General features: G+C 58.8%; 1 protein-coding gene and 1 long non-coding RNA gene across 3 annotated transcripts; one reads left to right on the top strand and one right to left on the bottom strand.

Annotated features, from left to right (window-relative positions):
- The first annotated feature begins 1,928 nt into the window (after positions 1-1,928).
- Positions 1,929-21,045, top strand: PLAT (plasminogen activator, tissue type). 2 transcript variants are annotated; one of them, XM_017350327.3, is made up of 14 exons: positions 1,929-2,117; positions 10,577-10,682; positions 11,649-11,691; positions 12,581-12,718; positions 13,079-13,189; positions 13,421-13,595; positions 14,091-14,182; positions 15,414-15,588; positions 15,975-16,060; positions 16,612-16,807; positions 16,922-17,058; positions 17,245-17,358; positions 17,896-18,062; positions 20,127-21,045. In XM_017350327.3, the coding sequence occupies exons 2-14, from the start codon at positions 10,608-10,610 to the stop codon at positions 20,283-20,285; spliced, it is 1,668 nt and encodes a 555-aa protein (XP_017205816.1). In that variant the 5' UTR covers positions 1,929-2,117; positions 10,577-10,607; the 3' UTR covers positions 20,286-21,045.
- LOC138848522 (uncharacterized) lies at positions 12,588-15,419 on the bottom strand. Its single transcript, XR_011386388.1, has 2 exons — positions 15,146-15,419; positions 12,588-14,423 (listed from the first exon to the last, which is right to left on the bottom strand). It is a non-coding gene; the product is annotated as an uncharacterized lncRNA (long non-coding RNA).
- Positions 21,046-23,856: the final 2,811 nt, after the last annotated feature.

Here is a 23,856-nt window from a genome sequence, read left to right as displayed (position 1 = left end):
TTAATGGGGAGGAGGAAGAGGAGGGTGGCCTGAAAATGGACTTGGGGGGCAGGAAAGTACCTCCATCCTTCCCATTTCAGTCACTGCCTGCCTCACCGCGCTGCCGGCTGGTTCGGTGCCCAGGCTCTGGAAGCCAGAGTCCACTCTTGCCAGAGGAAGTCCACTCTTGCCAGAGGAAGTCAGCTTCCACGGGAGCTGGAGTTCATGCGAATATAGGAAACCAGGCGTGCATGGATCTCAAAGGTTTTTTGGCCCCAAAATAACATTTCATCGCATTTTCCCACTTTGTAAAGGACCACCAATTCCTCCACCGTGGCTGAATCCAAAGCCCCTTCGCCCCCAGCATCGCGAGCCATGCGCATTCCCACGAGAAGGGCCTCCCCAGCGCAGCCCAGCTGCTGTCCGTCACCCCAGGGTTCCTTGGCTAACTCACCCCTCACTGCCCCCTGGCAAGGCCACAGCTGGATAATGTGGAAAAGCCATCTGGCGTCTGGCTTCAGCCGTGGCTACCTTATTTTCCAGCCTCAAAATCAACTCTCCCAGCTCGGCAAATATGAGTCTGAGAGGGTGCTTCAGAAAGTTCATGGCACCCAACAATGTTTTGGTGCAGAAGATTTTGGGATCCAGGGCTGGTGCTGTGGCATAGCTGGCAAAGCTGCTGTCTGCACTGCCAGCATCCCAAATGGGCGCCAGTTCAAGTCCCGGCTGCTCCACTTCCGATTTAGCTCTCTGCTATGGCCTGGGAAGGCAGTAGAAGATAGCCCAAGTCCTTGGGCCCCTGCACCCCCGTGGGAGACCTGGAAGAAGCTCCTGGCTCCTGGCTTTGGATCGATCGGCCCAGCTCTGTTGTTGCAGTTTGAAGAGTGAACCAGCAGATGGAAGACCTCTTTTTCTCTCTCTCTCTCTCTGCTTCTGCCTCTCTGTAACTCTGCCTTTCAAATAAATAATTTTTTTTAAAAAAAAAGAGGTTTAAGATCCATGCACAGTTCTTGCTTTTTCATGAGCTTTTTGGAGGTCAGCACGCGGGAGCTGGCTCTCCTGGAGCTGTGGTCACCCCAGCTGCCCATCCCGCGAACGCTGCCTCCCCTCGCCAGGCGCCCTTTCCTGCACCTCTTGTTGGTTTTTCCCAATGCTGCATCCCAGCTGGACCTCGACCAGGAGGGGCTCTGGCCAGCACAGTGCTGCCAGTTTCTCCTGCTCACGTGACCTGCAGAGAGGCCCCTGAGGCTGTATCCCTAATGCCTGAAAGATCCGAATTCAAACCCGAGACTCCCTGACCTCCGTCAGCATCCACACACCTGTTGGCAGGAGCACGGGCGTTGAGTGTCAAATCCTGGAGCACCGGACTGGTCTGCAGCAGCTTGAGGGACAGGTGGCTGGGTGGCCGGGATGGGGCTCCCGCAGAGCCCTGATTCGGGTCTCCCACCTCTCCTCCCACGCCAGCCTCTCTCTCTCCATCCCACTCAAGCAAAGCAGAAAGGAGAGACCTAGAGGGCCCACTGGTGCAGCCCTTGTCTTTCCAGAGAAGTGAAATGCTTGTCCCTGGAACCACCTCCGGGTGTGGGGGAGAAGGGTGCATTTTTCACTGCAGGTGAGGCCGGCCAGCCCTGTCCCCACCCCCACCCCAAGGAGCTCCAACCCTGTCCTGGGTGCAGCTGACCCATCTGCTCCTCCCCACACACCCCCACCCCGCCCACTCGGGTCCCCAGAGGGCAAGGCGGCCAGCAGGCATTGTACAGATAAAGCTGCTGACCCAGCCTCCTAACCCGGGAAGACGGTACGTAAGGTCCATGCAGCTCCCCAATTCCTCGGATTTGGTGACATCAGGACGGTGAATAATCAGGCTGGCCCCGCGCCAGGATGGGCCGAGCTGCTTCCAGGGACAACTTCCTCCCCCCTTCCTCTGAACACAAGCCCGCCCCCCTGCTTGGCTCCCTGCGGGGGCCCTGTCCTCTGGGCATCCTCTGGAGCCCGCCCACCGGGGCCGCCGACCCCACCCCCTTGCCTTGAAATTAAAGGAGGCGGGAGCGGTTGGCTCGGGAGACTGGCCCGGGGCAGGAGAGAAAGCCACACCAAGCAGCCGAGGAGCCGGCGCACCGGCAGCAGCCAGAGGCACGGTAAGATGGGATTCTGGGCTTTTCTGTCGCCGCCGCCGTCTCTTCTTCTCACTCTTCAAAGTCTTTTGGGCAATCTGAGCCAATGCTGAAGTAGAGGGACTGACTTTGCCATTCAGGCCCAGCTAAAACCTGCCCCGGGAGGAGGGTTCCTTTCTCTGTGTGTGCGTGGAGTCCGGTGGGACGCTGAGACGTTTCTCGAGGGCGAGGTGGCTGGGGACGTGCGGCAGAGAGCGGCCGAGTGAAGGGAATGAGGCCGCCTCGTGACTGCGCGACAGCAAACTGCGAAGGTGGACCGGGCTCCTGCAGGCTCAGGCTGCCTGGGCCCGAGGATGGGAGTGTCCGCTGTTGCCCCACTCCCCCCCCCCCCCCGCGGTGAGCCGGTGAGGAGCCCAGGCGGGGCGTGCAGGGTGACCTGCACCCAGCTCGTGATTAACCAGGTGGGACGCGGAGACGCAGGTGGATTTTCCGAGCGAGTCAGGGTGGAGAAACCTCTCTGACCGCCTCGCACGTTGCCCTCGCCGCACACCCTCACCCCAGCCTCCCGCCGGCCGGTCTGTCCCCCATTGTTTTTCTCCAAGCACTTCGTCAGGAGTGCGGGCCTCTTTAAGGAGTTTTCAATCACCAGGGGGCTGTCTTTTCATTCCTCGGGCATCTGCCGGAAGCTTCGCAAGGCTGTCTAGATTTTCACTGGGATTGTCTTTCTTTTCATAGTCTCCCAGGGAAGGCAGCTGAGAGAGGGAGGGAGGGAGGGACCTACGCCGAGCTCCTGGGTCGTTCACGGCACACTGGAGCGCAAAGCAGTGCAGGCAAAGACCCTTCTGCTGGACGGTTTGGTATGATATGGTGGTCTCCGGCAGCTGACAGGTGACCAAAGTGTGTGTGTGTGTGTGTGTGTGTACCTGCGTGCATACATGCTGGGGCGCATCTGTGTGCATTTGCAAAACCCCAGGAAGGAATCCTGCAGATCCAGTGGCCAAGAACTTTCCCGCCCAAGGTGGCTTCCCGGCAGTTCTCACTCAAGGCCCGGGAGACTCAGCCTGGGCTGCAGACGCCGGCTCCTCCAGAGTCAATATATGACGGTCAGCCTGAGCCGCTGCTTCCGGTGACAGCCGAGTCAGACTCGGCACCGGCAGGGATGCCCGTGGGTGTTGCAACCGCTCCGTCCACCCCACGTGCTCGCCCTGAGCCGTCCTCCGAGCCTGGAATCTGAATCTTTCCAGGAGCAGCTGCAAAGCTGTCCTTTCCCCCAAGGGGCTCCATCCGTGTTCGGACGCCCGAGACCATCTCAGCTCATGTTTTTCTATGTGTCCCATTGGCTCCCTCCACGGTCTGACTCCCTGTTGCTACATCGCAGTCCAGGGGCAGTAGCAGCCGTGGGAGTTACTCCCCTGCAGCCAGGGAGTAGGTGAGCGAGAGCGATTATCCTGCTTTTACTTTGTAAGCCTTGTAGCTCGCCTGGGGCCTGTTGACAGCAGAGCTGATGACCCGTGGCGGTCAAACCATTGCTAACAAGCCGCCCAGACATGCCACTGGTGTGTGCGTGAGGGTGTAGCCGGCCCACGGTGCATTTGGGAAGGCTTATTGTCCAAGTGAGGCCTGGTACTAATCTGCCAGCAGGTTGTTTTTTTTTTTTTTTTTTTTTTTTTAAGATTTATTGAGGTGCTGATGCTGTAGCATAGCAGATAAATCTGCCGCCTGCAGTGTGGGAATCCTATATGGGCATTGGTTCGAGTCCCAGCTGCTCCACTTCTTATCCAGCTCTCTGCTATGGCCTGGGAAAGCAGTAAAAGATGGCCTGAGTGCTTGGGCCTCCAAACCCAGATGGGAGACCTAGAAGAAACTCCTGGTTCCTAGCTTTGGGCCATCCAGCTCTAGCTGTTGTGGCCATTTGGGGAGTGAACTAACAGATGGAAGACACCTCTCTTTCTCTCTCTCTCTCTCTCTTTCTCTCTGCCTCTCTGTAACTTTGTAACCTCTTTCAAATAAAAAGATTTGTTGATTTCTTTGAAAGACAGACTGATAAAGCAAGAGGAATCTTCCATCCACTGGCTTACTCCTCAAACGGCTGCAACAGTCCGAGCTGGGCCAGGCTGAAGCCAGCAGCCTGGAACCCCATCCCGGGTCTTCCATGTAGGTGGCAGATGCCCAAGCATGTGGACCTTCTTTTGTTGTGTTAGCAGAGCTGGGCCCGCAGTGGAGCAGCCGGGACTCGAACTGGCGCCCATATGGGATACAGGTGTCACAGGTGGCAACAGAAGCTGCCGTATCAGAATCAGAACACCGGGCCCTGGTCGTGGGATTTTACAGTTCCTTAAGGGGGCCTTTGGCTGCGTTCAAACATTATCCGTAGGAGGCTGTTTTCTACCAACAGTGGAGGTGGCGCTGTGGCTCCTAGGCTGAGCTTGACTGAGCTAGAATTCCTGGTGCGATCAGGATAGGGCGAGACCTGCGTGTCAGGGGCTCGCTGTTAAATCACCCCAGATAGCCCATTAACCAACAACTAAACCACAGGTCCACACCAACCTCCCCCAAGGCCCTCCCTTCTCAGGGACCCCCGAACCACACCTCTCCCTCCCCCAAGGGGCACCCCCGAGGGCACAGCCTATGGTGTGCCCATCATACCTCTTGCCCTCAAAAGTGAGGGGGCTCCGGCTGCCCGTGCCACCATCCCCGGGGCCCCAGGCAGTGACCCCCATCAGGAACACCCCTCACTGTCTGGCCAGCTCCCACTGTGGTTCAATTGCCTACTCCAGTCTCGGGAACTCTAGGACGCCCACCCTGACCACGCCCACCTCCACAAGACTGGTCTCTCCGAGCCGCTCTCCCCACCCACCCAGCACAGCCCAGCCTGTGGAGCTGTCGTCCTTCCCCTCCTGAGCTCTGTGTCCTTTGAGTCTCCTTATCTCAGCGCCTGTGCCTGGTGCCTGGTTGGCGCTCAGTAAGCTCTTGATTGATAGCTACCAGATAGCACTAGCAACCTACCTCCTGGCAACGCAGGGGCAGAGGAGATAGGTCTGGGGGTGGGAGGTGGGGGGTGAGACAGGGACCTCGAGGGTGGCGCCCCCAGCTCAGACACCTTCAGATGAGCAGTGTCATGTCAACCGAGCTTTCTCCAAGGCAGGGCACACAGGGGGTGGTGACTTAGAACAGTCTAAAAGGAGCAGGCGACCCATCAGACATCCATGGAAAAACAGAACTTCCAGAAGCTGTAGCGAGAGCCAGTTCGAGCCGGTGCTCGTGTAGGATGCCAGCATTCCAGGCAGTGGCTCAACCCGCTGCGCCACAACACCGGCGCAAAGAGACATTTTCAAAAACCACCATCATACAAGTCATTTTTAAAAAATTATTTATCATTTGAGAGGCAGAAAGGTACAGAAAGAGGGAGAACTCCCGTTTGCTGGTTTAGTCCCAAAAGCCCACAGTGACCAGAGCTGGGCTGGGTGGGAACTGGGATCCGGGAACTCAATCTAGGGCCCCACGTGGGCACCGGGGACCCGAGCCCTTGAGATGCCTGCTGTGCCTCCCAGGGTCTGCAGTAGCAGATGCTGGAGCAGGAGCCGGGGCCAGGAATTGAACCTGGGCACTCGGAGGCATCTTTTGTTTTTAAGATTTATTTATTTTATTTGAAGGGCAGAGTTACAGAGAGGCTGAGGCAGAGAAAGAAAGGAGAGAGAGAGAGAGAGAGGTAGAGAGATGGCTGCAATGGCCAGAGCTGCACCAATCCAAAGTCAGGAGCCAGGAGCTTCTTCCGGGTCTCCCATGTGGGTGCAGGGGCCCAAGCACTTGGGCCATCTTCCACTGCTTTCCCAGGCCATAGCAGAGAGCTGGGTCGGAAGTGGAGCAGCCGGGACTCGAATCAGCGCTCATATGGGATGCCAGCACCGTAGGCGGTGGCTTTACTTGCTACGCCGCAGCGCTGGCCCCCAAAGGGTCTGACTGTGACCGAGACAACAGTGGGGCTTCCCAAGGCCTCACTGCTCCACCACCCGGCTTCTCCCTGCACCTCTTGTCCTGACACTAGCAGTAGGCCTGTGCTGTTTGCACGGGTTCTGGTCGGTTCTTTTCTGACTGTTGGTTTCCACTCTGGGCTGTGGTGTCAGGGTGCTGGGGCAGTAGGAATGTGCTGTTGGTCTCAAGTCATGAGTCACTTCAGTGTTGGGGTCTTAGAGGCCGGCTCCCTTCCTGGCTTTCCAGAGGGACGCTGTGCAAAGCAGTCAGAACCCAAGGGTCTGCTTTTCCCAAATACAGATGCAGCAAACCTTGCCCCTGCGGCGGCTCGGGTTCTGCCGATGGCAGCCGCTTGCTTCGGTCTTTCCCGAGCCGTTTCCATCCTGCTTTAGTGTGCTCGCGTCTCTGCCTCCTCCTCGCGGGCAGGAGTCCAGGCTACAAATCCCGCTGATCGCTGACACACGTGGGCCACTTGCACTGTTTGCGGGGTCTGACGATTGACTGGTTTGTAGAGTTCCTTGATTGCAAGTCACTTTCCTCCATAGCCTGCACAGTAAGACTTTCCACTCGCACGGCTGTGCTCATCACAGCGTCTGTTCTCACAGCAGCAGAAACCACAGAACGGCAGTCCTGCCCCCTCGGGTCTGCTTCGCTGGGAACAGATCGGATTGTTTAAGCTGTAAATCCTTCCTGGAAGGGCGGCATTGTTGACTTCTGCACCGCCATTCTTTTTTTTACCGTATTTCAGGGCAGGAAGATGCACGAGGCAGGAGGCAGGCGGAGGGCACGGGGACAGCACTTCCCCTAATGCTTTCCAGGTCTCCCCTGGGCTTTGCCCAGCCCAGGATCAGGTGTTAACGGTGCCCGTCAGTTACCATCCCCCACAGGACTGCTGCAGGAATTAGCACCCAGCTCCTGGCTTGCACAATGGGCGACTTCTCAGCTCTAGGAAGCAGGGCATCTCAGGAGCGGGCACCTCCAGCGAGGCTCCTCCACGAGTTACCAACCCTGGCATTCAGGTTGCTCAGAGGGGCCGGCGGCCATCGCGCTGTTGGTGCAGACAGTAGGAGCAACGCTGGCCTCCAGACAGGAGGGCAGTGTTCTGTGGAATACGCACGCACACACACACAGAGATCGCGTGTCAGCAGCAGTCGGGCTGGCTGAGCACAGATGCGCAGCTGTGTCCGGTGCAGAGGTGCCTACCCCGGGCACCCTGCTTTATTTGCCAAGCCACGCCCCTGCGCTTTCTAATTCGGATGCATTCCCTGTCAGCCTGAGCCTGCCCAGCTGCACCCACCGGGAGATGGGTAGGGGGATGGGGGGTGGTGTCTTTTGCAAGTTTGCAAAAATAAAACTCTCAGGGCTAGGGTGAGCCAGCCAGGCCTTGCAGCTCTTCCCACCCCCAGTGGGGTGGGGGGAGGAGATGTGGTCCCATCTGGTCTGAGCGTCTGAGCCCACACTTGGCCCTTGGCCCGGGCCCCAGCCCCAGCCTTCCACATCCACCTCTTTAACAAAGGCAAAACAAGGACACATTCTCCCCCCTCTCCCCGGCTCCCTGTTTTTCTTCAAGGAGATGACTAACTTCATTGTCAGCCTCTCCCCCTCCCAGCTGCTCTGGTGGCCTCTGTGTGTTGCTGATGGGGCTTTTTGGCTTGGGCGAGACGCACCCACTCAACCAAGGCCCAGCAAAGGCGCAAAGGGAGATATGAGTCCCAAACTCTGGCAGGCAGAACACAAAAAAATACACTCGTGTCTCCCTCTTGCAGACTCTCTCTGGGGAGCGGGTTTAGCGCCTTGTGGCTGTTGCAGCCTGACACCCAGCCCTGTGGCTTGCATCCTGCCAAGTCTGGGGTCCCTGCCCACGTCTGAGGAGGTCTTCAGAGGGCCCGTGAACATGCATATTACGAAAAAGAGCTATGCATGCATCCAACTGGGGTATTTTTTTGTACCAAAATCACCATCTTTTAAAAAAAAGAATTTATTTTATTTATTTGAAAGAGAGAGAGAGAGGTCTTCCATCCGCTGGTTCACTTCCCAAATGGCAGCAATGGCCAGAGCTGCGCCAATTTTGAAGCCGGGAGTCAGGAGCTTCCTCCAGGTCTCCCACGTGGGTGCAGGGGCCCAAGGACTTGGTCCATCTTCCACTGCTTTCCCAGGCACATTAGCAGGGAGCTGGATTGGAAGTGGAGCAGCCGGGACTAGAACCGGCACCCATATGGGATGCCAGCACTGCAGGCCAGGGCTTCACTCGCTACGCCACAGCGTCGGCCCCAGTCACCATCTTCTAGCTCCATTTTCCCACTGACTTCTTGGAGTGTCCTTGCACGAGAACATGGGGAGGAGTGGGGGGGGGAAGCAAGTTTCGGAAGGGCTAGTTTTTTAAAGGTCTTAAGTGACAGGATAACATTAAGGGGGATTTCAGAGGATGTGGGGAATCTGCACAAAGGGGAAATTAAGTAGAAACCTGGAGCAATTCCCTGTGGACCAAGGGCTCCCGTGTGTACCCCCGTGTGACCTCTGCTGCCTGCTTGCCTGCCCCTACAAGTGCCCGAAAGCCGTGGGCAGCAGGGCAGCTGCCTCCTTGCCCAGCGCTTTGGCCAGCCTGCTGTGGAAGATGGGAGGTGGCCTTGGGCATCGCACAGGGCAGGAGCAGGGCTGGGGAGTCCCTGGAGGGGTGTGTGCAGCTGAACAGACTCCACGGGCTTCCTGGCCTGGATTTTCTTATCTGAATCCCTGTGGCTAAGAGACACCTGCATCCAACTCCCCCTTCCCCCAGCTCCAGGCTCCTGCTTCTGTCTATCATCAGCCCAAGAAGCATCAGTCAGGCACAAAGAAGCTCCCAGGGCAGTGGGCTGTTAGCCTAAGGCCTAGGATGCCTGCGTCCTGCATCAGGGGACCTGGGCTTGATTGCTGATCCTGGCTCCCGACTCCAGATTCCTGCTAGCGCAGACCCCAGGAGGCAGCGGTGGCGGCTCAAGTAGTTGGGTCCCTGCCACCCACATAGGAGACCTGGATGGATGTCAGCAGTGGGTGCAGGGACCCAAGCACTTGGGCCATCTTCCACTGCTTTCCCAGGCCATCAGCAGAGAGCTGGATCGGAAGTGGAGCAGCCGGGACTCGAACCAGCACCTCAGGCAGAGGCTTAGCCTACTGTACCACAGCGCTGGCCTTAGAGCAGTTCTTTTGCAAGCAGCAGCCAGCCTTGGGAAGCCCGGAGGAGCCTCAGGATGGGGAGGGGGCGGGACGGAGAAATGACTCAAGAGGAGAGCTTTCCCCAGGCCCGCGGCCACGCAGCGAGGGCCTGCCAGGCCACAGAGTAACACCCGACCGACTAACCTATTTGAAGCGGCTGAGGGCACGACTCCCTGGGGAAGATGTGAGTCTGAGACTCAAGCCAGAGGCTTCCTCCACGGCTGCGGCTGTCCCTGGGTCAGCTGGGAGATGGCCGAGGCGGGCAGGAAGGCCGGCGTGGACAGCGCGCCCCTCTCTCTTCTGTCTCTCTGTCTCTCTCTCTAGATTGCTCGTCCCTCCAGCTTCTCTGACAAAGTCAGAGAGGACGCCCCTGTGGCTGCGCCTGGTCCACCCCAGGGCAGGGCTTGCCCTGCAGGAAACCAGGCCAGGGCAGCCTGGCAGGGTGAGCCTGACCTTGCTTTTCAGCCCACAAACAGCTCCACGCAGAACATGTTCTGGCAGCCCGTGCCCGCCTGCCGATGAGCGGAGCCACGGAGCTGTGCAGCCAGCGGACTGCAGGGAGGGCAACTCGGACTTGGGGGTGAACGTGGCAGACACTGTACTAAACAAAACATGTCAACCCAGCGGGACACAATACCCCTGATCCCACTTACAGGGCATAATACAGGAAGCAGTAGTCACAGAGACAGGAGGTACAAAGCCGCCACCGAGGCACTACCATCCGATAGGGGCACCGGTTCAAGTCCCAGCTGCTCCACTTCCCATCCAGCTCCCTGCTGTGGCCTGGGAAAGCAGTAGAAGGTGGCCCAAGTGCCTGGGCCCCTGTACACGCGTGGGAGACCTGGAAGAAGCTCCTGGCTCCTGGCTTTGACTTGGCCCATTGTGGCCAACTGGGGAGTGTACAGCAGATGGAAGACCCATTTTTCTCTTTGTAATTCTGCCATTCAAAAAATATTAAATATAATATATATACACAAACAGCATGGTGGTGAGCCTGGTTAAGGTCATGAATTCAACAGGGACAGTTTCAGTTTGGAATGATGACAACATTACGGAGACGGGTGGTGGTGATGGGTATACAGCACTGTGCACATCTGACTCTCACTGGATACCATATTATACGTGGCTCAGACGGTGAACCTGCCGAGTGCTTTCCACCATGATGTATATTTCTGAACAGTCGCCTTCCAGACCCTGGCCTGGCATCTAGCACTCGGGGAAGCTACTGGACGGATGCAGCCGTGGCAAAGCTCAGGCTTGCGAACTGCGTGCGTGTACCCTTTCACCTGCGTGCCTAAGCTCTCTGTTCCGTCCTGCAGAACTCCAGCAGCTGTCTGCAGAGACGCGGAGATGTGGAACCCAGGGGTGAGAGAGCTCTTGTGTGTGTTGTTGCTGTGTGGAGCAGCCTGCGCTCGGCCCAGCCAGGTGAGTGGTCCGCGCATCTCCACGCGCCCTGTCTCTCAAGGCTCCGGTGCTTCCAGACGGCGCTCGGCAGAACCAGAAGTCCGGAGCATCCCAAGCATGGGAGAGGAGTGGAGAGGCTGGGGCGGGCTTTGGCCCAGTGGTCAAGATGTCGGTTGGCACGTCCACATCCCATATCAGAGTACCTGGGTTCAAATCCCAGCTCCACTCCCGATTCCAGCTTCCTGCTAATGCAGTCCCAGGAGGCTGCAGTGACAGAGCAAGAAAGGTTATGTTCGGGGGCCAGTGCATGGTGTAGTGGGTAAAGCTGCCGCCTGCAGTGCCGGCATCCCATATGGGTGCTGGTTCGAGTCCTGGCTGCTCCACTTCCAATAGCTCTCTGCTGTGGCCTGGGAAAGCAGTAGAAGATGGCCCAGGTCCTTGGGCCCCTGCACCCACATGGGGGACCCAGAAGAAGCTCCTGGCTCCTGGCTTCAAAGCAGCACAACTCCGGCTGTTGCGGCCAATTGGGGGGTGAACCAGTGGATGGAAGACCTCTCTCTCTTTTTCTGCCTCTGCTCTCTGTGCAACTCTGACTTGAAAATAAATAAATAAATCTTAAAAAAAAAAAAAAAAGGTTCTGTTCCTGCCACTTACATGGGAGACCTGGTTTGAGTTCCTGGCTCCTGACTTTGGCCTAGCCCAGTCCTGGCCCTTGCTGGCTTTTAGGGAGTGAACCAGCAGATGGGAGCTTGCTCTGTCTTTCTGTCTGCCCTTCAAACAGATATATATATTAATTTTTTCATATTTCTTTTTTTAAGATTTATTTATTTGTCTGAAAGGCAGAGATACAGAGAGAAAGAGGGAGGGAGGCGCTGGAAATCCACCGGGGCTGGCTCCTTGTCGCGCAGCGTCTGATTGGCAGCTCTGTGGGTGGGCTCTGCACACACTCTGGTGGCTGACCCTTCCTCATCCCCCGTGTCTCTGCAGGAAGCCCCAGCCCGAGTCAGAAGAGGAGCCAGATCCTTCAGAGGTGAGATGCGGTGACCGGGGCACCGGGGCTGCGGGAGGCGGAGCCAGGGCCGGGAGAACCGCCTCCCCTGCCATGACCGGCAGGGGAACTTGGCAGGGCCCTTGTGCGGGCTGTGGCTTAGCCCCAGCCGGTCAGGCGGCTCCTGAGCCCCGCTGCTGTGGCTCAGAAACGCGGAAAGGGAGCTTGGGGAAGTCGAGCGGCTTTGTCGGTGGCGGCAGCAGGGCCAGGCAGCCGAGCCTCTGGACCCCAGTAGGAGCAGGAGCTGGCTCAGCCTCCGGGCCCCCCGGAGCATGTGTCGGTGAAAGAGCAAGGAGGCACCCCGCAGGATTCCTCTGTGCAAAGCGACATCTCAAGTTGACTCCAGGAAGCTGGGGACCCTTCTAGCAGTCCAAGAAGAGTGAAGCAGAGCCAGCGCCGTGCACAGTGGGCTAAGCCTCTACCTGCGGCGCCGGCATCCCATATGGGTGCCAGTTCGAGTCCCGACTGCTCCATTTCCCATCCAGCTCCCTGCTAATGTGCCTGGGAAAGCAGCAAAAGATGGCTCAAGTGCTTGTGCCCCTGCCACTGACATGGGAAACCCAGATGAAATACTTGGCTCCTGGCTTCAGCCTGGACCAGCCTCAGCAGTTGTAGACATTGTAGAGTGAATCAGCAGATGGACGATCTCTCTCTCTCTCTCCCTCTCCCTCTCCCTCTCTCAGTAACTCTTTCAAATAAATAAAATAAATCTTTAAAAAAAATAAGAGCCTTGGGTGCCAACACAAGGCTGCCATCTGCAGCCTTCAGAAAAGTGGCGTGCAGTGCCTCTCACCGACAGGCCCCGGGTGGGGCATCCTTGGACCTCCTGTTTGAGCTGTATTCTCAGTGGTCGCCCCGTGCTCTGTCCTAGTGACCTGTGTGGACCAGCAGACGCAGCTGACGTACCAGCGCCGGGAGTCGTGGCTCCGCCCGGGGCTCCGAGGCAACCGTGTGGAATACTGCAGGTGCAGCAGCGGCGGGCCGCGGTGCCACTCGGTGCCCGTCCAAAGTACGTACCCACTTCCAGGTCCAGCTGCGAGCTCAGGCTCGGGCCCCGGGGGGCCCAGAGCACGTCTCCCTTTCCTGCTGCTCAGCCCGCCCAGAGCTGCAAAGGGGAGATTCCAGGCACACCGGGTCTTAGGCAGAGGGTAATGCACAGACCTACTACGCGCATGATCGAGACAGGAAGCCTCCTCGGGCAAACACTCTCATGAGCCCAGCCTCAGTTTTCTCACCTGTAAAATGGGAGGAGTGTGCATGCCACAGTTGGCTGCACGGCTGGAACGAGCTGCCTAGAAAGAGCGTGCACAAACGTTTAGCTGCCTATCTTGGGGGCTCCTTTGAAGATAATCGGGGGTTTCCTCGACAGGCTGCAGCGAGCCCAGGTGCCTCAACGGTGGCACGTGTTCGCAGGCTCTGTATTTCTCGGATTTTGTCTGCCAGTGCCCCGAAGGATTTGTCGGGAAACGCTGCGAAGTCGGTGAGTGGGAAGGCGGGTGGGTGCGAGCGAGACCCCAACTCTCCCATCTACCCTCAGGGAAAAGGAAGCGTGCAGTGGTGGGGGCAAGGGGCAGGGCTGCGGACAGGGAAGGACCAGCAAAGTGCTAGCCCGCTCCGCCCCCAACAGCTGGGTGGGGACAGGAGAGCCTTTGGAACATCTCCATGTGCGAGCTGTCACCTGTCTTGCCCCCCCGCCCCCCGCCCGCATCAGATACCCGTGCTAGGTGCTACGAGGACAGGGGCATCGGCTACAGAGGCACGTGGAGCACAACAGAGAGTGGGGCACAGTGTGTCAACTGGAACAGCAGCTGGCTGGCCCTGAAGCCCTACAGCGGGCGGAAGCCGAACGCCCTCCGGCTGGGCCTGGGCAACCACAACTACTGCAGGTGAGAGCCGGCTGTCCCCGGGCGCAGGCCCTGGGCCCCACCCTGCCGGGGCCCGCGGAGACACAGAACCCGTGCCACCTGTGGTCTGGCGCGCTGGGACTTGCTGATAGATAGATAGATAGATAGATAGATAGATAGATATAAGGTTTTTATTTATTTATTTAAGAGGCAGAGTTACAGAGTGATATAGAGAATCTTCCAACCGCTGGTTCATTCCCTAAATGGCCATAATGGCCAGAGCTGGGCCCATCCGAAGCCAGGAGCCAGGAGCTTCTTCCGGGTCTCCCATGTGGGTGCACTTGGGCCATCCTCCACTGCTTTCCCAGGTGCATCAGCAGGGAGCTGGATAGGAAGTGGAGCAGCCACCTATGGGACAGAGCCCTTACGGGATGCGGGAGGCGCAGCAGGTGGTGGCTTCGCTGGCTGAGTCACAGAGCCGGCCCCTGGAGGCTGCACTTTAAACCTCCCCTGGCCCTCCCTGCTGCTTCTTTTCAGAAACCCAGACCGAGACACAAAGCCCTGGTGCTACGTCTTTAGGGCAGGGACGTACAGCCCAGAGTTCTGCAGCACGCCCGCCTGCTCCAAGGGTAAGTAGCAGCCGCCGCCCTGCTCCCCCCACCCTGCAGGTGTCACGGGGTAGGGGGAATCTGGGAGGCCTGGGCTGCCCGTCTTGCAGCCCAGGGAAGGCTCCCGAGTCCATCGTCTTGGTTGTCGAGGGGAGAATGTCAAGGGTCTCGGGAGGAGGTAGAGATCCTCGTGTAGCCTTGGCCTTGGCCTTGCCATCTGCTGGGCCTGGAGCTGGTTGCTGACCCCAGTTCCCTCAGCTGTCTACAGAGGAGGGGGTGGGGATGGACCAGCGATTCTCAGGCCTTTAGAGAAGGAATGGACCTCCCAGTTTAGTGTTCTCCCTCCCCCAAAACATGCTGTTACATAAGCTACCACGATGCTGTGGTGTTTTTAGGAATACTGATGTGAGACACAGAGAAAGACTGAGGTCTTCCATCTGCTGGTTCACTCCCCAAACGGCCACAACAGCTGGAGCTGGGCCAGTCTGAAGCTAGGAGCCAGGAACTCCATCCAGGTCTCCCATGTGGGTGCAGGGGCCCAAGCACTTGGACCATCTTCTGCTGCTTTCCCAGGCTCATTAGCAGGGAGCTGGGTCAGAAGTGGAGCAGCTGGGACTTGAACCAGCACCCACACAGGATGCGGGCGCTGCAGGCGGTGGCTTTACCTGCTACGTCACAGCGCCAGGCCCGTGAGCGAGGTCTTAAACCTCTAGATACAGGCACACAAACATTGTGTACCTTCTGGCTGCTTGGCCGCCAGTCATGCTGGGATCTCTCTAAGTGAGGATGCACCGGCCTGGGTTACCCCAGAGATCCCATGCGTAGGGGTCTGCTTTGTGGGCTCAAAGGGGAGGAAGGAGGTTAAGCAGGGCAAGCAGATGAACACAGGCAGAGCTCTGAGGGTCAAATCCCCCAGAGCTGGGAAGCGGGGGCTGCCAACCGCCCTCCCACACACACACTCCAAATTGAGACTCTTTGGCTTACCACGAGCATCAGGTGCAAACAAGGAAGCCCCCAGTTGGGTTGCAAAGCGGCCCCAGGAACAGTCGCCACCGGCAGAACGTGGCCCCCTTCCCTGGTGAACCTGCACAGGCCCTCGGGTCCCTCGGGGCATGGAGATCCGGGAAGCTGGCACGGCAGATGGCAAAGTAGCAAAGCCGGGGTGGGGGCACCCCACGCTCCTCGGAGCCAGACTGGTCATTCTTCCCATCTTCCTGGCTTTGGTCTCACTTGGACGTGTCTTTTGTTCCAGAAAAAAATGGGAACTGCTACTTGGGAAAGGGGCAAGCGTACCGCGGCACCCACAGCCTCACCACGTCGGGTGCCTCGTGCCTCCCGTGGAATTCCATGCTCCTGGTGGGCGAGAAGTACACAGCGCGGCAGAGCAACGCAGAGGCCCTGGGCCTGGGCAAGCATAATTACTGCAGGTGCGTGGCCTGGGGTGTGCACTGGGAGAAGTCAGGGCCTGGGGGCTGACAAAATAGCCGGCGGGCGGGTAGGAGCCTGTGCACCTGCTAGTCACACCTGCTGTGAAAAGCAAGGCACAGCAGTGTTCCAGCCAAGACCCCGGGCTCCTGGTCAGCCCGCCATAACCACTCCGTCCTTAGCTGTCCACTCCTCCCCCACTGCTTTGATTCTACGGACTGAAAGCGTTCGTTCCCAGAAGCGCTCCCGGCGCCTGTGAGAGCAGAACGTGGTGGGGTCTGCCCGTCCCCGGTTCTGCTTCTGGCCAAAGGTTTGGTTTGCGGAGCCTTTGTCCTCTTCCCTGTGCTGCGATGGAAAACTTCCACCTCCTCCTTCCCTTACCCTCCAGGAACCCAGACGGAGACTCCAAGCCCTGGTGCCACGTGTTGAAGAACCGCAAGTTGGTGATAGAGTACTGCGACGTGCCCCAGTGCGGTAAGGGCTGGCGCGGGCCCATCTCACTGATGCGGCTCCTGGCTAACAAGCCGCCTTCACCCATTCTCCTGGCCATCTCGGGAGATGGCCTTAGCTCCCGCAAACCTGCAGATGGCCTGCAACGTTCCTCAAGGAACACAGGGTGGACCGGGGATGGGAAGGCAGAGGACTTGCAACCTAGGGCACTCATGGTGGGTCCTCAGGGACCGTAGCCCCAGGCTCACTCCAAAAGCTTTGCGAAGACCTGGAATTCACCTGTGCCTTGCACGACAGGTAGGGTTCCATAGGTGGAGAACGAGGAGGGGCGTGGCCGTCCCTCCGAAGGAAGCTGCCTCAGCCCCTCCCGGCTGCAGGAACAAGTTAGAGGGAGGAAGCCCCCCACCCCGAGAGCTGGAGTCCTCCAGACGCGGGTGCGAGCTGGGTTCCCTGGCCCTTGGCGGCTTCCTCCTCCAGGAAGGCACACGTGATGCGTGGCAGACTGACTTTTCTCACCATGAAGACCGCGCTGGGCACCACAGCCCTCACCTCCGTTCTCATCCCTTCCTCCCCAGCCACCTGTGGCCTGCGACAGGACAAGCAGCCCCAGTTCCGCATCAAAGGGGGGCTGTTCACCGACATCACCGCTCACCCCTGGCAGGCGGCCATCTTCACCAACAACAGGAGGTCGCCCGGGGAGCGGTTTCTGTGCGGGGGTATCCTGATCAACTCCTGCTGGGTTCTGTCTGCTGCCCACTGCTTCCTGGAGAGGTAGGTGGGCCCGGCACCCGCCCCTTCCCCCAGGAGACCGTCTTGTCTCCTGTCCCAGGTCTTGGCACCGGGCACCTGCCTGGAGCTGGCTTCCTGAGGCTGTCCCTCCGTCAGGTTCCCACAGCAGAAACTTAGGGTGATCCTGGGCAGAACGTACCCCCTGGTGTCGGCAGAGGAGGAGCAGATATTCGAAGTGGAACAGCCCATCCTGCATGAGAGATTTGATGAAGGCACCTACGACAACGACATCGGTACGATGCCCACGGTGCAGGCTGTGTCCACACACGCTCCTCCTCCTCCTTCCCAATCCAACCCCCAGCCGAGGGGAGGCCGCTCCCCACCCCCCCAATCTCCCCTCCCCGCCCCGCCCCCGGCTCATCCTTTTCCTCCTCCCTTCCCATTGCCCCCAGCGCTGCTAAAGCTGAAATCCACTTCAGGATCCTGTGCCCAGGAGAGCCAGGCCGTGCGCCTCGTCTGCCTGCCCGACGCCAGCCTGCAGCTGCCCGACTGGACAGAGTGCGAGCTGTCCGGCTATGGCAAACACGAGGAGTGTAAGTGCGCCGGCAAGCCCCGCACCCATTGTGTCTGCTAGGGCGACCAGGCAGGCCCAGTGCGCGTGCGCAGCAAGCGCCTGCGTCCGCCCTCTCTACCACACGGGGTCGCTGTGCCCATTAAGAGAGCACGAGGTGGTTGAGGCTTATGGGGTGGGGGATGATGGCCTTGTGCAGACCCAAGTTCAAACCCTACGTAAGCCTGGACATGAATTTCTACAGTAGTCGGCTCCAAGTCTCAGTCTCCTCACTGGTGGGATGAAGAAGGGCCTGGCTGTCTGCTTCCAAGATGAGGCTTAGCTGAGATGGTAGCAGGGGGAGCCTGTGGTTCTCCCCTGGGGTGATGTTCCCACCCCCACCACCTACTGTCTGGCCCAGAAACAGCGCTGCCATGAGGCAGCTGTGGGTGCAAACGACAGTCCTGGCAGTGGTTTGCGACTCCACCCAACAGGTGTAAACGCTTGGTTAGCTCTTGTAGGAAACGTTGGCTACGCTTCCCTGAAAACCACCAGGCATTTCCCCCGGGTGTCTTTGCAGTTTCGCCTGTCTTCTCCGAGCAGCTGAAGGAGGCTCACGTCCGGCTGTACCCCTCCAGCCGCTGCACGCCCCAGCAGCTGAAGAACCGAACCGTCACGGGCAACATGCTGTGTGCTGGAGACACGCGGAGTGGGGGGGCCCAGGTGAACCTGCATGACGCCTGCCAGGTAAGCGGGGCGGGGGCGGCTGGGAGGACAGGTGCAGCCAGCCAGGAGTGAGTTCCCTGGGGATGCCAGATGAGGGCCTCAGAGAACAAAGCCCTCGGAGGAGGATCGAAGCCTGCTAAACTCAGGATTCTAAAGCGCGGAAGGTCCCCCCCCCCAGCCCCCATCCCGCGTCTGCACAGGAAGCTCCGCCCACTGCAGGATTTCCTGTAAGCACAGACGGCCAGGTGCTCACTGAACTGATGACCGGAGCACCGCGATGCTGAGCTCTCGACTTCTGGGGCTGCCAGGGAATGGAGTCAGCTTGGCAGAGGGCAAAAGAGGGAGCAGTGTAGTAGCACACAGAGTTGAGGTGCTCGGTAGGAAATGAGTTTCAGAAACTCCTATTTCACCCTGGTACCTGGGGAAGCAAACTGTTTTGGATTCTCTGTGCTTTTTTTTTTTTTTTTTTTTTTTTTGGTTGAAAGGCAGAAAGATCTTCCATCCACTGACTGGTTCACTCCCCAAATGGCCGTAGTAGCTGGCGCCACGGCTCACTAGGCTAATCCTCCACCTAGCGGCGCTGGCACACCGGGTTCTAGTCCCGGTCGGGGCGCTGGATTCTGTCCCGGTTGCCCCTCTTCCAGGCCAGCCCTCTGCTGTGGCCCGGGAGTGCAGTGGAGGATGGCCCAAGTGCTTGGGCCCTGCACCCCATGGGAGACCAGGAGAAGCACCTGGCTCCTGCCATCGGATCAGCGCGGTGCGCCGGCCGCAGCCCACCGGCCACGGCGGCCATTGGAGGGTGAACCAACGGCAAAAGGAAGACCTTTCTCTCTGTCTCTCTCTCACTGTCCACTCTGCCTGTCAAAAAAGAAAAAAAAATGGCCGTAGTAGCCAGCGCTGGGCCGATCCAAAGCCAGGAGCCTGGAGCTCCATCCAGGTCTCCCATGTGGATGCAGGGGCCCTAGGACTTGGGCCATCCTCCACTGCTTTCCCAGGCCATAGCAGAGAGCTGGACTGGAAGTGGAGCAGCCGGGACTCGAACGGGGATTATGACCTAGGATGCAGGCATCGAGGTGGTGTGCCGCAGCGTCAGCCTGCGTGTCGGCATTCTTAGCAGAATTAGCCTTCCATCCCATGATGAGCAGGACCCTGAGGGGCAGGGGGCAGCTCATCCCGCTGCCGCTGAGACCTCTGGTCTGCTGCTCTCGGGCATCTCTGCGGGCCTCGCGCCAGGCTCCCCCTGAGGCAGAGGCCGGTGGGGAAACACAGAGACGGACACTCTGTGGCTTCGTTCTTAGGGGGCGCTCTCAGCGCCCCCCCCCCCTTGTGCCCTTGACTGTGTCTGTGGTCCCCTTGGTATGGTTTCCTCAGAAACCACAGCTGAACCTTTCGGCTCACTGCCAAAACAAGGCTGTGTGCACAGTGAAACACCAAAGGGTGTTAAACACAAAACCCATTCCTTTTTTTAAAAAAAAATATTATTTGAGAGGCAAATTAGAGGCAGAGAGGTCTTCCATCCACTGGTTCACTCCCCAAATAACTAACGGCTGTAGCTGAGCCAATCTGAAGCCAGGAGCTTCTTCCGGGTCCCCCACGCAGGTGCAGGGGCCCAAGCACTTGGCATCCTCCTCTGCTTTCCCAGGCCAAAGCAGAGAGCTGAATTAGAAGTGGAGCAGCCAGGACTTGAACCAGCGCCCATATGGGATGCTGGCACCACAGGCAGAGGCTTAGCCTACTTAGCCAGAGCACTGGCCCCAAAACCCATTTCTTTAAATCTGTGTTGATTTATCCAAGAAGCAGAAGGACGGAATTCCCACGGGCTGGTTCACTCCCCAAATGCCCACTGGGGCTGAAGCTGGGAGCCAGGAACTGCATTCAGGTCTCCCAGGTGGTGCCAGGAACCCGGTCACTTGAGCCATCCCTGCTGCCTCCCAGGCTGTGAGTTAGCAAGCTGCAATCAGGAGTGGAGCTGGTAATGCAACCCCAGCCCTCCAACCACAGCAGGGGGCTACAGCCAGCCACGCTCCCTCCTCCAGGGTCCCGCCTTGCCTTGCTTGTGGCCCACACGAGGGTCTTGTTTTTCAGGGTGACTCAGGAGGACCCCTGGTGTGCATGACAGACGGCCACATGACCTTGATCGGCATCATCAGCTGGGGGCTGGGCTGTGGGCAGAAGGACGTGCCGGGCGTGTACACCAAGGTGGTTAATTACCTCGGCTGGATCCAGCAACACGTGGGACCGTGACCAGGAGACACAGTGCCCCGAGGGTGCGTGAGGGGCCGCCGAGACTCCCACAGCAGCTGTGGGGCAGAGAGCCCCTCCCCAGGAGAGGGACGGGTGCACATGCCACAGGGGGACTTTCCAGGCTGACGTCACAGGGTGTCAGTCAGGTGGGAGACGGATGGACCAGGGCCGGCCCCTCGGGAACACCGTCCGGTTTCAAGAGTGGGAGCCCCACCTCCCAGTGTGTCCCAGGCCGGCACAAGAACTGGATCGCTGCTGCAGGGGTATCGCAACAGCCCGAGGAATAGCAAGCGCGGCGGCAGTCGCAGGAGGCCTCCCCCGAAGCAGGCCTGCCTCCCCCTGGGCAGTCGCAGGAGGCCTCCCCCGGACGCAGGCCTGCCTCCCCCTGGGCAGTCGCAGGAGGCCTCCCCTGGACGCAGGCCTGCCTCCCCCTGGGCAGTCGCAGGAGGCCTCCCCTGGGCGCAGGCCTGCCTCCCCTGGGCAGTCGCAGGAGGCCTCCCCCGGACGCAGGCTTTCCTCCCCCTGGGCAGTCGCAGGAGGCCTCCCCTGGATGCAGGCCCGCCTCCCCTGGGCGCTCCGTAGCTCCTGGAAGGCTCCTTTCCTTTCGTGTACAGTGTAAATCTTCAGGAGAATGTATCATTTGGATCGCTGACAAAAGCAGAGCTGTAGCATATTTTTATGGATCCATGCTAGTGTGTCCTGTTGCCACACTGTGTATTTATACTGTACTTAATAAATGTAGATGTATTTTTCACATTTTCCCCATGTTAGCGTGGAATGGCTTTGTCACCTGTGTGCAACCCCACGGCTCGCCAATTGGCGTTCCCGTCTGCAGCCAGTGGGATTACTTCCTCCTGTGCATCCAATAGGCAGAACCACATACTTCACACCAGCTAGTGGGTGCCAGGGGAGGGAGAGGCACGCAACGCTTGGACAAGGTAGACTGGCGCCAGGCCACAGACTGGCGGGCGCTCTTGGGAACACAGAAGGACTGGGGGCTCCTAAAGATCAAACAGAGTCGGGGCAGGGCTGTGGGCTGGCAGTGGGAGAGGCTGCCTGGGGATACAGCGGGAGGGGAGCTGGGAGTGCAAAGCAGAGTTTGTCTGAAACGGAGGCTGCAGTGTGGGTTACGGGCACCCTAGGAACCACGCCGGCTTTGGCCTTTATGCTGGAGGCCACGGGGACAGGGTAGGGGGCCGAGTGTCGAATGGGGCCGGCTGGGGAAAGTTGATGGTGTGAAGCAACCCCGTCTCCGTGGGTGGTGCAGGCTAGAAGCCAGTTCTGGGGCCATGTTCCCCCCACCCCCATCCTACTTTGCTCGTCTGCGCATCAGGAAGAATGAACCGCCAGCCGGGGCAGAATACAGAAGCAGGAGATAGGCAGTCCCGCTTCCAAGAACAAAGTGGGTGCCGGCGATGGTGCCTGCGCGAGAGACTGACTAGGGGTGAGGGGCCACTTAAGGAACGGGTCACACACACTGAAGTCCCAGCCTTGTGACTTCAGACGGCTCACGTAGGACATCCGGGATTTGACTTCAGGCAGATCTGCCAGTTCAGGAAAACCCTGCAATAAGCTAGAACTCCCCCCACCCCGGCCACTGGCCTCCTCCCCTCCCCCTGGAAGCAGCCAGGCCTGCAGGGTTAAAAGGCCCGGCATTCCTTCTGGGAGCCCTGGGAACCGGGGAGCCAGGCAGACAATTGCTGACTGCGCTTCGGGGCGGGGCTCCAGCCCAGCAAGAAATGAGCCCTTTGAAAATACCACCACCACCACCACCACCCCCGCCCCGGCAGGAAAGTCCGGACAAAGTGTCTAGGACTTGCCAGGGGAGGGGGACGGGGGTAAGGGGAAGTCAAATATTACCTCCTCATTACCCCTAGCTGCTTAATGAAAGAAATAGACACCAACAGGCCCAGAGATGAAGAGTCCTTTGTAACCAGGCAGTTCGTTGTAATGACTGAAGGCTTAGAAGGCAGAGGAAGCCCGGGCCGGAGCACACTGCCTGTTATTAGAAAGCGTCGCAAACCGCCAGAGCCAATGAGTGCTTAGGGTCTTAGAGGAAGCGTCAATCTTTCCAGTTAAACGCCCTTTAGGTCTTAACACGTCCTATCGGCGACACCACGTCGCCGCCTACTGGCCATGGAGGGACGTACAGGCTACCGCGACACCGAGGGGGGCCAGAGGACGCCCCTCACCCACGGGGACCCGCTCCAAGACCCCCAGTGCATGCCTGAAACAGCCAACGGCACCACAGCCGACCCTCGAGTGTGCGAGGTTTCCCTGTGTGCATCTGAGGGGGCTTCAGAGCGCATGGCAGTGCACACTCTGCAGAAGCCGCGCCCTCGTGAAACAACTCGTCACCAGAGTAGACGCTCATCCACTGTCTGGGTGAACGTTTCGAGGCGGCCTGCACGCCTGACAGAGGGTCATTTAGAAGTCAGGACAGCAGATTGATTACCAGCACAAGTCTAACAATACCCTGCAAGTGGCCGGCCTCACTCGTGTGGGCCCTTGCTGGAGTCCCTGCCTGGACTCCTGGCTTCCCTGCGCAGCGCGGTCCCGCTCAGAACGCATCTCCCAGCCCCAGGCTGCACACCTACCTGCTGGGCTGCAAGCAGGCAGGCCGCACTCGCCTCACTCACAGCTGCAGCCTCTGGGCTGGGGTGTGACCCAGGCGCAAGGGCCTGCGGAGCGACCGGTGTGTGTGGTTTTCTTTCCCTGAGAGCTCTCACCGGTCTAGCACTTAGGGAGCACTGTGAAGTGGACGCAGGGTTACGTCGGATACCTGAGATGGCCGCCCAGTGACCCATGGGCCGCACCGGGGCAGCGGGGGGCCACGTTCCACAGAAGCCACGGCCTCCTCGCCGGCCAGGACAGGAGCAGCAGGGGCACCAGGCTCCCACACCTCTCAGAACGACAGGCACTTCAAACCCGATCACTTCTCGACGTTTCCAGTGAACGTTTTCAGAAACTGGGAAGGGTGAAACGTGGCTGGAAGGAATAGTGTATTAAACAGTGACAGAGAGAGGGAGGGTGGAATGTTAATTATCAGCAAATCCTCGTGGTGCTTAGCAAGTCAGTCTTTTTATTTGTAGATTTTTGAAAGGCTTATTTGTTTGAAAGGCAGAGTTACACAGACAGGGAGAGAGAGAGACAGCATGAATCTTCCATCCGGTGATCCACTCTGCCAATGGCTACAACAGCCAGGGCAGGGTCAGGCCAAGGCCAGGAGCCAGGTGCTTCTTCCAGGCCTCCCACATGAGCACAGAGGCCCCAGGACTTGTTCCATCTTCCACCGCTTTCCCAGGCCATTAGCACAGAGCTGGATTGCAAGTGGAGCAGCTGGGACACACCCACATGGGATGCCAGCATCACAGGTGGAGCTTAACCCACAACGCTACAAGGCCAGCCCTTCTTTTTCAAATAGATTTACTTTCATTTTACTTGAAAGGGTTGGGGGGGCATCTCTCATCTGCTGGTTCACTCCCCAAATGCCAACAACACGTGGGCTGGCCCAGGCTGAAGCCTGAAGCCAGGAACTCCATCTGGGTCTCCCACACTTGAGCCATCAGCT

This window comes from Oryctolagus cuniculus, chromosome 2 (genome assembly GCF_964237555.1).
Source record: "Oryctolagus cuniculus chromosome 2, mOryCun1.1, whole genome shotgun sequence".
NCBI lineage: Eukaryota > Metazoa > Chordata > Mammalia > Lagomorpha > Leporidae > Oryctolagus > Oryctolagus cuniculus.
The sequence above is the reverse complement of the archived record's forward strand: the minus strand, read 5'-3'. Positions and strand labels throughout refer to the sequence as shown.

What these genes read in the sequence shown, in the direction of transcription:
- PLAT (XM_017350327.3), top strand. Translation starts at nt 10,608, where the DNA reads ATGTGGAACCCAGGGGTGAGAGAGCTCTTGTGTGTGTTGTTGCTGTGT. An exon ending in CCTGCGCTCGGCCCAGCCAG is followed by an intron (nt 10,683 to 11,648) that starts GTGAGTGGTCCG and finishes GTGTCTCTGCAG; the next exon opens with GAAGCCCCAGCCCGAGTCAG. An exon ending in ACCTGCATGACGCCTGCCAG is followed by an intron (nt 18,063 to 20,126) that starts GTAAGCGGGGCG and finishes CTTGTTTTTCAG; the next exon opens with GGTGACTCAGGAGGACCCCT.